The 14,233-nt window shown below is 42.4% G+C and overlaps 1 protein-coding gene across 2 annotated transcripts in view; it reads right to left on the bottom strand.

The window, feature by feature from the left end:
* Positions 1-1,263: 1,263 nt before the first annotated feature.
* LOC106565250 (phosphatidylinositol-3,5-bisphosphate 3-phosphatase MTMR14) overlaps positions 1,264-14,233 on the bottom strand; it is a 46,181-nt gene continuing 33,211 nt past the window's right edge. Inside the window, exons 17-19 of one of the 2 annotated variants that reach the window (XM_014132148.3) lie at positions 12,206-12,385; positions 6,047-6,211; positions 1,264-4,826 (exon numbers count right to left, since the gene is read on the bottom strand). In XM_014132148.3, coding sequence (XP_013987623.1) covers positions 4,646-4,826; positions 6,047-6,211; positions 12,206-12,385 — 526 coding nt within the window. In that variant the 3' untranslated portion in view covers positions 1,264-4,645. The remainder of the gene's footprint in view (positions 4,827-6,046; positions 6,212-12,205; positions 12,386-14,233) is intronic. The other variant, XM_014132150.3, reaches the window with a different exon arrangement.

Here is a 14,233-nt window from a genome sequence, read left to right as displayed (position 1 = left end):
TTCTTAATTGGATTGAGGTCTGGGCTTTGACTAGGCCATTCCAAGACCACTCGAGTGTTGCTTCAGTAGTATGCTTAGGGTATTTGTCCTGCTGGAAGGTAAACCTCCACCCCAGTCTCAAATCTCTGGAAGACTGAAACAGGTGTCCCCTCAATTCTGACCAGTTTCCCAGTCCCTGCCGATGAAAAACATCCCCACGGCATGATGCTGCCACCACCATGCTTCATGTTCTCAGGGTGATGAGAGGTGTTGGGTTTGCGCCAGACATAGCGTTTTCCTTGATGGCCAAAAAGCCAGAGTACCTTCTTCCATATGTTTGGGGAGGCTCCCACATGCCTTTTGGCGAACACCAAATGTGTTCACTTATTTTCTTTAAGCTTTTTCTTTAAGCTTTTTTTTCTGGCCACTCTTCCGTAAAGCCTAGCTCTGTGGAGTGTATGGCTTAAAGTGGTCCAATGGACAGATACTCCAATCTCCGCTGTGGAGCTTTGCAGCTCCTTCAGGGTTATCTTTGGTCTCTTTGTTGCCTCTCTGATTAATGCCCTCCTTGCCTGGTCCGTGGCCCTCTCTTGGCAGGTTTATTGTGGTGCCATATTCTTTACATTTTTTAATAATGTTTTTAATGTTGCTCTGTGGGATGTACAAAGTTTTGGATATATATATTTTTTTTATTACCCAACCCTGATCTGTACTTCACAACTTCGTCGCTGACCTGTTTGGAGAGCTCCTTGGTCTTCATGGTGCCCCTTGCTTAGTGGTGCTGAAGACTCTGGGGCCTTTCAGAACAGAGCATATATCATGTGGCACTTAAATAAAGTCCACCTGAGTGCAATCTAACTAATTATGTGAGTTCGGAAGGTAATTTGTTGCACCAGATCTTATTTAGGGGCTTCTTAGCAAAGGGGGTGAATACATATGCACACTCCTTTTCCATTTATTTTTAAAATTTCACTTCACCAATTTGGACTATTTTGTGTATGTCCATTACATGAAATAAAAATAAAAATCCATTTAAATTACACGTTGTAATGTAACAAAATAGGAAAAGGCATATGTACCTTAGAGTTTAATTCTGGAAATGGTAAATCTTTAAGCAACTTCTTCCGTGGTGCCCCAAATCCTAATGAGTTGTTACATGATTAATTTAAATCAGGTAACAATTCAAGTTATTTTTTTAATCCACTAACAGTCATCAGATTAATGAAGGTAAAGTCACAACACTTTTAAAGCCTAAAATATAAGACCAATGATTCAGGGTGGAAATGATTGTACATAAAACATTTTATTTGTTTTTCTTTATTCATAATAACCACCTGCATATCAATTCACCTTTCTCAATGTAGCCGATTCTCTCTCTGGCGAGAATTAAGAGCAATTTAAAACAAAAAACAAGATAAAATTACTTAAATGACTCAACTCGAAAATGACGTGTCAATCTCTTCACACAGACAATAAGGAAGATGAGTGCAATGCAGCATCTGTAAAATCAAAAGAAAATAATCACACTAAAATGAAGGTTAATTTAGGAAAAAATGTATGCATGTACTGTATATTCCACTAGTTTCAATTAGTTGGGGGAAATTACATGCAAAAACATGGATGAGTTGAACAATCACGTGAGGTGCTTACGTAATCCTTAAGGTAAATAATGTACCCAGTGAAGTGTAAATTGAGAGGAATGTATCAACTGCAAATTGTCTAGGGGCTCTGAGCCTGGCAGGCTGCCTTTTGCCTACAAACAGGGACCTAGGAATAGACCCAAGTGTCACCAATGTATCCTACCATGGACATGCCGGTATTCAATAATTTCTCTGGTGTGGTAAATCATATCGAAGTTTGATAACAGGATGTGATGGTAGTTAAAAAAATAAATGTTTTTGCTAAATTGTCTCTCAAACTCATCCAGATGGGTTATGCTCAGGGAAGGTGAGAGGAGGGCCCAAAGTAATTTCCTTTCTTTGATTTTAAAGGATTGGACAAGTGAAAGAAAGTCACCAGGTAAGCTTCCAACAAAGTAGACTGTTGGAAGATCCAATGAGACAGAGAATGTACAAATGTGTTAAACCCAGATGTCCCAATACTGCATCAGTCTGCATGCACACTGATTGACAAGCGAAAGTACTTCTCACACCGATATCCCTGAACCGTCACCCCTCACCATCTCCCCTTAAACTCAACTGATTGACAGAAAGATCTCACACCAGCAGACTTTGCAGAAACAATATTGTACATTATGATCAATTGCCATTGAGCATAGACAAACGTTATTGAACAAAGACTGGAAAAATATAAATCATTTTGCATTCAAGTGATTGAAGGATTAAGCCATTAGCTTGCCTTTCAACTGACCAATACTATGTGTTTTAAAGTGTAGTAGCTAGCTCTTAGTTGTGGATTCTCACAAAGCATTTAAAAAAAAAACAACACGCTCTTTAACTGTATAAGACACAGAAATTACTTTGGGGAAAAAAAAAGGTTTTAAAAAAAGGGTGAATCTCTTCCACTGCTACCGCTGAAAAGGCACAACAAAAGGTCCTGAGGTACAGTACAGCAGCCGTCAAAACCATTTGGCGTTGCAAACAAGCTAAACAAACAGTAAGTGCTGCCTTAAACTAATCTCTTTCAACGCAATGACGCCACATCATTGCCATTTGCCTGCATAATCGCTACCTCCCTCGTGGTCACATTCCAGGCCAACTACACTGCAGTCGTGCTGCATGCAGCAACCAACTTAGCAGTCGGCCATCAGATTGCTACATCAAATGATGCGGTTAGCTGTATGTTAAAAACCTATCCAAGCGTTGTGAGATCTGGCAGGCAACCGCAATGTAGTCGGTCTGGAAAGCGTCAAAGTCTTGTCCACGTGATCTGAAAGGCCCATTGTTCAGTGGCAGTGAACTAATCCAAAGTAGGCCCCAAGTTCACTTGTTCATGCAGCAATAGAGCACTTTTAAGTCACAAAAAGAGATGTGTTCCAGGCTGTCTATATTGCAGTCGCGCTGCTCACATCAACCAATGGTTCTGTGCCATGTCTTTCATATTGTTAGAGCAGCTCATGCAGTAAGTCAATATGTTTAACACCTATCCATGTGTTGGGAGATCTGGCTACTGCAATGTAGTCAGCCTGGAACGAGGCCATAAACTTACGTACAGCGATAACAAAGACCGAAAGCGGTGTGGCTTGGAGCCGTCATGTCACATAACTGAGAGACAAAAGTTGAGAGATGAAGTGACTGACCGTATGAATAGCTATCAGAAGTGGGCTCAAATATAAGCACCTTAAAAGACTTAACAAAGCCCAGCAATGGTACTGGCTTCTCCTGGCTTGCTGTCTTAAGCACCAGTAATGATGGTGTAGCTTGATCCCAGATTGGTTCACGCCAAGAGAGCACAAACAGATCTGGGACCAGTCTAATGGTGTGTATGTGCGGTTTAAATCAATTTAAAACATAGGAAGACTGTATAAAAATGTTTTGTATGGCGACAATGCTAAACTGATCTTTGCTTTAAGTCTGCACATAAGTGACTTATCTGACCACAAGTCTGATTATTAGAAATAATTAACAAATTCTAAAAATCGGCTAATAAAGGTTTGCACTGATGGTGTTTTAGGATTCAACATATTACATTCTACAAAATAAAGCTACATGCAGCTTGACGGACTTTTCTACGCCGAATTAGGTTATAAAAGAAACATATTTCTGTTGCCCTGACACACTTGACTAGTGCTGTTTGTATGTAAACCACAGTATCCACTACAATGATATGGTTTATGCTTCCGCTTGATTCAGCACTGAATAGCAGCTTTCATGAGTTCAGTCACTGAAGAAAAGAGAAGTGTGGTCTCCTCCATTTAGGACGATCAGCACGTTGAATCCCAGATAATTATTTTAAAAACAGGAAAGGAAGAACTCCACATAAAAAGCGCCCCATGTAAAAAGTCCATTGTACTCTGACCACGTTCTTAGCACCAACCACAAAGATAAATGACAAGTTTTATTCTAAACCATGCTGCACATTTTTTTATACAATGGCCAGCTGTCCCTTTTTGATACTGTGGCTGGCATTGTTATCCCCCCGAACCACTCCCTGAATTGACAAAAATGTGCAAAAAATAATAAAATAATAAAATAAAATATAAAAAAAAAAAAAACAGGCAAAAGTCCAGAGAGTAAGTTGGAAGGCATGAATAAAAAATTAAATGGAGAGATTTTTTTTAATTTTTTTATCTGGGTTTGATAGAGAGAGAGAGATATATATATATAAAATGCTTTTTTTTAAGACGCTTCAGCACCTGGATAGAGTAGAGAAATTTGCACTTTTATTTTATTAGAGTCCATACGAAACAGGATGTGGCTTTCCCCGACAAAATGAACGCTGATCGTGGATCGCAATTCAACCACAAGGTGTTACAGGACGGGGTTAAGCAGAAGGGAGGTGAAGGAGGGGGAGGGGACCATATTCACAAAGAGCCTCACAGTAGGAGGGTAGATCTAGAGTCAGGTCATGCCTGTCGATATGATTGTATTCATTTTGATCTAAGAGGAAAAACTGATCCTAGATCAGAACTCCTACTCAGACGCTTTATGAATATGATAACTACGGGCCCAGATTTCACATTTGCGGTGGGTGACCTAATCCTAGATCAGATGATGCTATTGGTGCCCCGGAGGCCAACGCCGCGGGCAAACTGCTCCAGAAGGCCTGTGATGGCGCCGGAGGGGCTGGTCGCGCTGGACTTGAGGCCCACGGTGGAGCTGTAGGCTGCAAGGAACACCTCCCTCACCGCCTCCAAACGAACCTGACGCTCCGAAGGAGACGGGCACCTGGGAGAGAGAGGAAGGAGGGAAAGAGAGATGCGGGGGGAAAAAACAGTAAACAAGTTAGAGAAGAGACGGGAGAGGGAAGACCAGATGAAAATAAATGTAAAAAGACAGGGAACTGGCGAGAGAAGAGAGGCTCCACCAATTAGTTATGAAAGAAGGACAGTGTACTTCTAATCTGAGCAATCCCAGACTGCACACTTCCTCCTCTGTTCCCCCTCTCCCTTCAAATCAAATCAAGAAAGATAGATGTCATTTGCCCATGCCGCCTTGTTCTCGGGACACACTCAATTTGGCAGCCAGATCAAGCTGAAATGGAAAGGTGTCCCCCCACTGGGAAGAGGCAGTCTGGAGAAAAAAAAGAGATGAACGATAAAGAAACTCCTTCCCTCGTTCCCCTCCTTCAGTTGTACTTAAACCTCCAGTTCACAGGGGACAGAGAATGATGAAGCAAATATTCCGTACTTTAGTCTGACGCACCCCCTCCAAGACACAGCACACACACACACAGAGAGAGAGCGATAGCTCAGGCCATCGGTGTGTGTAGACGAAGACTGCCTAAACAGTCTGCCGAACACTGTTGTGCAAGTGTAGAGAGAGAGACGCATACCAGGTACCCACGCACACATCCTCCAGAACAGACTCTTTCTCTGCTTTGTCACTCAAACACACACCAACTCTATCCAACCCTGCAGGTGTGTGACACACACACACACACACACACATATATAACGGTGGACCAGCCCAACAGGAGGCCCCAGCCCCCCGCCCACTGAGCCCTGCCTCTGCCTCCTCTTCCACAAAGGAATGGGGGAGAGAAAGGAGGTGAATAAATAAGGGAGAAAGGGGGAGAAGAGAGGAGGTAAAGAGAGAGAAAGAGATATTCCTGAGGGTTAGAGGTGTGCGTGGCTGCGGTCCAATTCTCGACCACTACGCCGAAGGGTACTCGTACATTCCCCCTCGTGGATTTAAAAGGAATACACTGGTGTGAGCAATATGGTGATAACTCCCTCCAGCCATGCTTGCACCAATGCACGAGGGGGGGGGGGGGTGAACGAGTGCACACTTCCGGGAGAAAAGTCGAGAATCGGAATGCGATCCGTGTGTGCGTCCCAAATGGCACCCTATTCCCTACATAGCCCACAGCCTACCTAACCCCGGTCAAAAGTAGTGCACTACATAGGGGATTGTGTGCTATTTTGTGACGCAGCCCGTAGACTCACATGCGTCCGCTGGGCCCCTCGTCCTGGAAGCTAAAGGGGAGGGGCGAGTCGTTGGCGGGGGCGACCTGTCCATGGTCGTGGATGGAGCCGCAGCCCGACACGAGCTGCCAGCTGCCGTAGTCCGTGGAGAGGGAGGAGCCGGATCGGGCGTACTCCGCCGCCAGCCTGGCCAGAGTAGAGAGGAGAGGTGGAGAGAGAAGGTTGGGGGGGTAGAATGATAGGGGGGAGAGAGTGGGAGATGGGAGGTGCAGAGAGAGAAAGAGTGGAAAAAGAGAATGGAGAGAGCAGGGAATGCAGCGAATACAGAGAGAGAAGGAGAGGGGAAAGTGAAAGAGCCAAAGGAGAGGGGGAAAAAAATAAGGAAATTCAATTGGGAGAAAAGTGAGAGACGAGAGAGAATCCAGCCGTGAGCTATGAGGTCAGTGGGGGGGGGCTTCAAGGCACGGAGTCGCGACCTTAGTGGCAAACGTCAACGGACAACACTCACGTCAATTCAATCCAAAACAACTAGAATAATCCCCTCAGGGGGAATTAACAAGGCAAGTCAACATGCATAGAAACGCCATATGGACATTACACATACCCCAATGTCAGTGGAATGACAATGAATGGAGTTTGAACCAAATACCTAAACAACAACGCACCTTCCATTGTCATGCAAATTGACAAAACGAACAAGGAGCTCTGGAGTAAGGAGCTGTACTAACAGACCGGTGAGACACACACACAGGGCTGTTACAGTGACTGTATTACCGTCACACCGGTGGTCATGACGGCAGTCAAAATCCATGTGACCGTTTAGTCACGGTAATTAGGCTTCTTCAAGCTCTGATGCTGCTGCTGGTCATTAGTAGCCTTCCAAACTTGCTTCCTGCCTAGTACTCAGCACTATTGTTCCTCTAAATCACTTGGACATCAATGTAAATGTAATCAAAAATCTAATCAAACACTTCATGAGAGCCCATGAGCCAACATTTCTATAGGCTATGCCAGTAGATGAGAAAACAGAGTTTTGATGGCCTCTATTAAAAAGAGGAGGATCCCATCAGTTTTCTATAGGCTAGGCCTACTCTATTTATTTATTAATTTATTTATCAACTTTCCTAATATTAAGCACATTGCTTCACTTTACAACAGGAGTATAGCCTACCTGGCATACAAATGAACCATAGGAAAAGCATTCCCTATTTGCATATTAAGTACATAGATGTCATGTATTCTTTCCCCCAATCCCCTGTTTCGAGACAGGTGCATGATAATGGTCCATTCTAAATCAAAACGAATATCACACATATTATTTAGTATATGTAAAGACAACATTATGAATAGTCTGATGGGTGACAATATTAGCCTCTCACTTGTGAATGATGTCCAGCTTGTGCAGGAAGGCAAGAAACAGGGCATCTTTCTTTGCAACTTTTCAGATCATAGTCGCACACCTCATGTATCCTAGCCCACATGCCTATATTTTTATAAGGTTTGTGTCACAACTAGTGGTCAAATAACTTATTAAATTTAAGCATATTAATTCGCTTCACAAGCGGTGTAGCGCCTAACTAGCATACATACGCAGGACGTGAGTTTCAAGTTTGGGGAAGATCCTTTTCACCATAAAAATGCACCTTTATAATAAAGCATTACATGCATGATCGTATTTGCCGTCACTTTCGAGAACAGTGTTTTCCCGCTGATTCATTGCATTTTGGAACCTTCGCACTTATAGCCTACTGCCATGTGTGCATTGCTGCGGTTATAATGTGGGAAAAAAATTGCCGTGTTGTATTCATTTGGGATCTATCGCATCCCACAACTGTCCCAGAATATGTTTGGAATATTTATTTCTTGCACAGAAGGACAAATTGACCAATAGAATAAGTCAACTTCCGTACTATGGGGGATAGTAGACTGACATAGGCTAGTGCTTTTGCTATTCGTTAGGCCTACTCATGTTGTTGGCAGACAATAAGAAAGCTAAATGTGGACAGTTCTAACATCTTCAATATGCGGCAAGGAATTCGATAAGAGGAATGCTTGCGTTCCCGATGCGTCTGTCTTCATTCACTTGTAGCCTACTTCTTAGCTGAAATGCCTGAGAGAAGGAACCGATCATGTGACGGGTATTGGCTACATCTGAGCGAGCCATGTGAGTGAGAGGTGCTTCGGAGCACGGCAGCTGGCAGAAGGGAATTATAATTAGCCTATTTTTTTCAGCAAAAGGCATGAATTCTTTCAGGGGGCATTACGGCCACACAAGAGGGATGCCCCTGGGAAATTCGAGGCCTGGTGAGAATATTATCACGTGCTTGCCAAATTGTGAATGAGAGACTGATGAAGTGTGTGCAGCTTGAAACTTTTTCAAATCATCATTAGAGTCCTATCATGTAGCCTTAGAATGTATCAAACATCAAAACATATAACCCAATGTTTGAATCACAACTACAGTTACATAAATAACTCTAAATTATGCATATAGGAGGACCTGTTTCTATGTTCACTGCTCAACACAGAATAGCCGCATGTGTGCATTTCCTTTGAAGTCGTTTGGAGAAAATATACTATTTTATTAAGCCATGTTCAACTGTATTCTTCATAGTATAAAATAATGCCACGGAATTCTATGCAATTCTTGTCCGCTAAATGACGCTAAATGAACTAGTGTAGCCCACAGTCATATCACATAGCCATATCAGGGCTTAACATAAGTACAACTCAGAGTGTTCTTCTGAAAGAGACTACATTTTCTGTCTAAAATAAATCAAATTTTATTTCACATACACATGGTTAGCAGATGTTAATGCGAGTGTAGCGAAATGCTTGTGCTTCTAGTTCCGACCATGCAGTAATATCTAACAATTCCACAACAACTACCTTATAGACACAAGTGTAAAGGAATGAATAAGAATATGTACAAAAAATATATATGAATGAGTGATGGCCGAACGGCATAGGCAAGATGCAGTAGATGGTATAGAGTACAGTATATACACATGAGATGAGTAATGTAGGGTATGTAAACATATAAAGTGGCATTGTTTAAAGTGGCTAGTGATACATTTATTACATACATTTTTCTATTATTAAAGTGGCTAGAGTTGAGTCAGTGTGTCAGCAGCAGCCACTCAATGTTAGTGATGGTTGTTTAACAGTCTAATGGCCTTGAGATATAAGCTTTTTTTCAGTCTCTCGGTCCCCACTTTGATGCACCTGTACTGACCTCGCCTTCTGGATGATAGCGGGGTGAACAGGCAGTTGCTCGGGTGGTTGATGTCCTTGATGATCTTTTTGGCCTTCCTGTGACATCGGGTGGTGTAGGTGTCCTGGAGGGCAGGTAGTTTGCCCCCGGTGATGCTTTGTGCAGACCTCACTACCCTCTGGGAGAGCCTTACGGTTATGGGCAGAGCAGTTGCTGTACCAGGCGGTGATACAGCCCGACAGGATGCTCTCGATTGTGCATCTGTAAAAATGTGTGAGTGTTTTTGGTGACAAGCCGAATTTGTTCAGCCTCCTGAGGTTGAAGAGGCGCTGCTGCGCCTTCTTCACCACGCTGTCTGTGTGGGTGGACCATTTCAGTTTGTCCGTGATGTGTACGCCAAGGAACTTAAAACTCTCCACTACTGTCCCGTCGATGTGGATAGGGGGCTGCTCCCTCTGCTGTTTCCTCAAGTCCACGATCATCTCCTTTGTTTTGTTGACATTGAGTGTGAGGTTATTTTCCTGACACCACACTCCGAGGGCCCTCACCTCCTCCCTGTAGGCCGTCTCGTCGTTGTTGGTAATCAAGCCTGATATGGTCCTTGACTAGTCTCTCAAAGCACTTCATGATGACGGAAGTGAGTGCTATGGAGCTGTAGTCATTTAACTCAGTTACCTTAGCTTTCTTGGGAACAGGAACAATGGTGGCCCTCTTGAAGCATGTGGGAACAGCAGACTGGGATAAGGCGTGATTGAATATGTCCGTAAACACACCAGCCAGCTGGTCTGCGCATGCTCTGAGGACACGGCTGGGGATGCCGGCTGGGCCTGCAGCCTTGCGAGGGTTAACACATTTAAATGTTTTACTCACGTTGGCTGCAGTGAAGGAGAGCCCGCAGGTTTTGGTAGCGGGATTTATTGTGATGGTGTAGGATATATTACATGGATTTATTAGATTTTTTTTAAATGTAGATGTTCCAAAGTTCTGAATCAGTGGCTTGTAGGCTATGCGTGGAAGCCAGGAGATGCTAAATGTGTTTATACTAATTAACGGTAAATTACAGTGAGACTGGCTGTTATTTGCTTGACAATCACCGGCTGACAAAATATCATGACCACCACAGCCCTAGACACACATATACAGAGAAGGGTGTAATCAAGCTGTACTGTGAGACCAACCGTCTCACACACACACACTACTGAAAACACAGCCTCACCACAATGTCTCACCAGGGGATGCGTGTATTTGTGCTTGGGTTCTCTAACAAACCAAGACGAAAACCCGCCAACTTCAGCATGCCACCAACTTTTTTCTGCCTTTTCTTTATATCTGAAAGGTGCTGTCGGTATCAAAGACTAAACTTTTATTTCCTTCAACTGACCTAGTCATGATTGCTGTAAAGGTCTGCCTACAGCTTGTAGCCGTAATGCTGAGGCGACATTGTTCATGATTTAATGCGTGCCATTCTATTGTTGTCCGACATCAAACTTGTCCTTGTCAATCACAAAGCTTCACAGAAATGCTTTTAATGGATTTATTCTCTCCATTTAAATGTGCGTAGTTCTGTCCTTGAGCGGTTATTGTCTATTGTCACAGAAATGTACATGTATTTTATTATTTTTAACATTTAGCCTGGGGGAATCTTTTCATGTTTTTTTTCTTGACCTTGAAATGGTAAATATATTTATATGCCCTTGTATTTAGCTAATAAATTATGGGCTTCTAACTTAGATAAACCACAAATCACTAACTAGTAGGCTGTCTTTAGGGGAGTTGGAAAGGAGAGAACGTACGCGCCTGATGGTGTGATCACATCCCACGTGGATCAAATAAAGGCAATTTTCTCAAATAATTCTGCAAAGGTTCATTCAGGTCCGATATCGTTATTTCTTTACATGATCAGAAAGTGCAGAATCTAGTGTTTCTAGCCACATTAAAAACAAATGAGGACATCTGCTAAAAAAAATGAGGACATGGGCTCCGTTTCAAAATACAACTGTTATATGACAGCAGTTCCGTGACATTGCCAGGGACCTCACGATATTATCACGATACTTTGGTGCCGATACGATATGTATTGCAATTCTCACATCTTTATGTATAGCAATTCGATGTTCCAAACATATTGCTCAACATATGTCTGCGGCAGAGGGACAAGAGAAGTGTTGATCAGTAATGGAAATAAAAACTAATTGTCTCCTGAGGTTTTGGTGCAGGTACAGCCAACTAGAACAAAAATAATATTGAATGTATACTGAACAAAAATATAAATGCAACATTTAAAGTGTTGGTCCCATGTTTCATGAGCTGAAATACAAGATCCCAGAAATGTTCCATACACACAACACTTATTTCTCTCATATTTTGTGCACAAATTTGTTTACATCCCTGTTACTGAGCATTTCTTATTCGCCAAGATAATCCATCCACCTGACAGGTGTGGCATACCAAGAAGCTGACAATAAAAGGCCACTCTAAAAGGTGCGGTTTTCTCATCCAACACAATGCCACAGATGTCTCAAGCCATTCTATTCTTTTGAAAAATAAATGACTATAAAGTATGTCTGTAAAGGGTATGTGCGTCACTGCAGAAAGTCCTACACTTAGATGTTTTAATTTAACATGCAGTTATTCACCATTCATTGCAGAATGGCAAACATGCAACATGGAAACAGAGACGCAGAATGAAGTCAATCCATTTACAAAGACAGAAAGTAGGGGCAGACAAAAACGTAGCATCCCTCATCGTTGTGGTCGGAGCCCATAAACTGCAACCGACTGTGCTTGAGGTTGGTCTAGCAAATAACGTCACCTGCAGCACATATACGCAGAATCCCGGCCCCACCGCTATTCTGCATCTCCCTTTCCCCATTAATTTCATACTATGCCCATCTGAATAAACAGAAAATACAGAATATAAATCTTTCAAACAAAATCGGCGACTGACTTCTAAAGTGGAAGCTTACCTTCTCCCAGGCACAGACATAGGACTGCTGCCGGCGCGTGTGAAGCCCTGTTCCGATTGGTTGGAGGAGGAGGAGCTGGAAGACTTGGCCTCTTGGCTGAGGGGATGGGCCAGACGCTCATGCATGGGGTCGGGCCGGTTCCACAGCACCGTCTGGGGGGACGAGGTGTGTCCCTTCCTCCTGGGGGGGGCACATAAAAGGAGAAGTTTGACTTTAGCCAACCCTTATTTTAAGGCAGAGGTTGGTCCTTTGTGGCTCAGTTGGTAAGAGCATGGAGCCAGAAACGCCAGAGACAAGGCATACTGGACTTTATTAGGTTAAAGAGCAACTGCCCCTAAAAACCAACTTCTAATTTAGAAAACAGGCTGTGGCATCGATATGAGTCAGAAACACGTATTCTACTATCAAAATTTACTAGAAAAGTGTAAATAGGATAATTTGTCATAAAGTCGGTCTCGTCCAAAACTGAGTTTTGCGAGACTTGTGGTTATGACTGCATCACAAGGTAAATTAAAGTTGGGTTTGTTTCAATCCTGTCCACATGGCCACAGCTGGCAGCACAAAAGTAATCAATTCAGAGTGCAGCCTCACGCAACCCTATGGGGCTAGTCAGAGACCATTGGTAAACTATACAATGTACATGGGACAATATGTTACATTTCCAATAGCTTCAAATTTCAATGACTTAACCCCTTACACTCGTGGGAATTGGCCTATATGGATAGGGCTAAATTGAAATATTTCTTAGAACAATGAAAAGCATATGCACAACCATGGTAGCAATTGAAAGGGAACAGTTTAGACATGATTGGCAAATTATTGGGCCAAAAGGTGAGGACAACAGTTAATCTGACACAATACTTAATCCAAACATTACTGCTGATTTTATTTGCATGTACAGTACTTTTCACCGCATTTGTTGATAAAGAAATATGAAAGCACTCCGGATACATTCAGTAACATGATAAGAATACTCTTGGAAAAATGTGGGGTAGGTAAAACATAAGACAAAGAAATGACAAGGGTTAGAGTGAGAGGACTAACTGGTGTCTCCAAGTGGACACACACACACCCACACCTCTCCAAAGCGTGCACAGCTCCTAAGCAATTTCAATGCACTTTTATAGTCTTCAACTATAAGGTGCTTTTTTGAGCTTTCCTGGCTGTTCCGTTAAAGAACTAAACCAAGCACACTCGTAGTTGTTTGGAACACAGTCCTGCATCTCCACTTTTACACAATTACTATTGTTGTTCACGCAATCCAGAAACAGTCCATTATAAAATCGCAATATGGGTCAGGTGGGCATGATTTGAAAGCTTGTTCCATTGCCAACTAGCGAAATTAGCTAAATGATAAAATACGATCTTACAGTGTTTGGTTTTCACAATGCAATTCGGAGAAGCAGAAAGTAATTTGTGTGTGCAAAGAATGGAGTCATGAGTGCATTCAGATACGTGGTCTGTAGCAAAAGAAGAAAAAAAAAAATCACAATACAACAAACAGGCTCATTCTGTTCAGGACAACCCAGTTACATGTCATATTGTAACTGTACATCAAACAGTCATCATGAACGTTGACACTGTATATTACATTAGTTATATGATACGGAAATGTGAAGTGCACATTTGGACATACGGGCGTTTGGCTTGCTTATATGACATCAAAGCGGTATTTATTATAATTCTCAACATCTCATCTTTCAAAATACAGTACCAGTCAAAAGTTTGGACACACCTACTTATTCAAGGGTTTTTCTTTTTACTATTTTCTACATTGTAGAATAATAGTGAGGACATAAAAAATATGAAATAACTCAAATGGAATCATGTAGTAACCAAAAAAAAGTGTTATTTTATGTGAGATTCTTCAAAGTGGCCACCCTTTGCCTTCATGACAGCTTTGTACACTCATGGCATTCTCTCAACCAGCTTCATGAGGTAGTCACCTGGAATGCATTTCAATTAAACAGGTGTGCCTTGTTAAAAGTTAATTTGTGGAATTTTTCCTTCTTAATGTGTTTGAGCCAA

Source organism: Salmo salar, chromosome 12 (assembly GCF_965601325.2).
Source record: "Salmo salar chromosome 12, fSalSal1, whole genome shotgun sequence".
NCBI classification, from domain to species: Eukaryota; Metazoa; Chordata; class Actinopteri; order Salmoniformes; family Salmonidae; genus Salmo; species Salmo salar.
The sequence above is the reverse complement of the archived record's forward strand: the minus strand, read 5'-3'. Positions and strand labels throughout refer to the sequence as shown.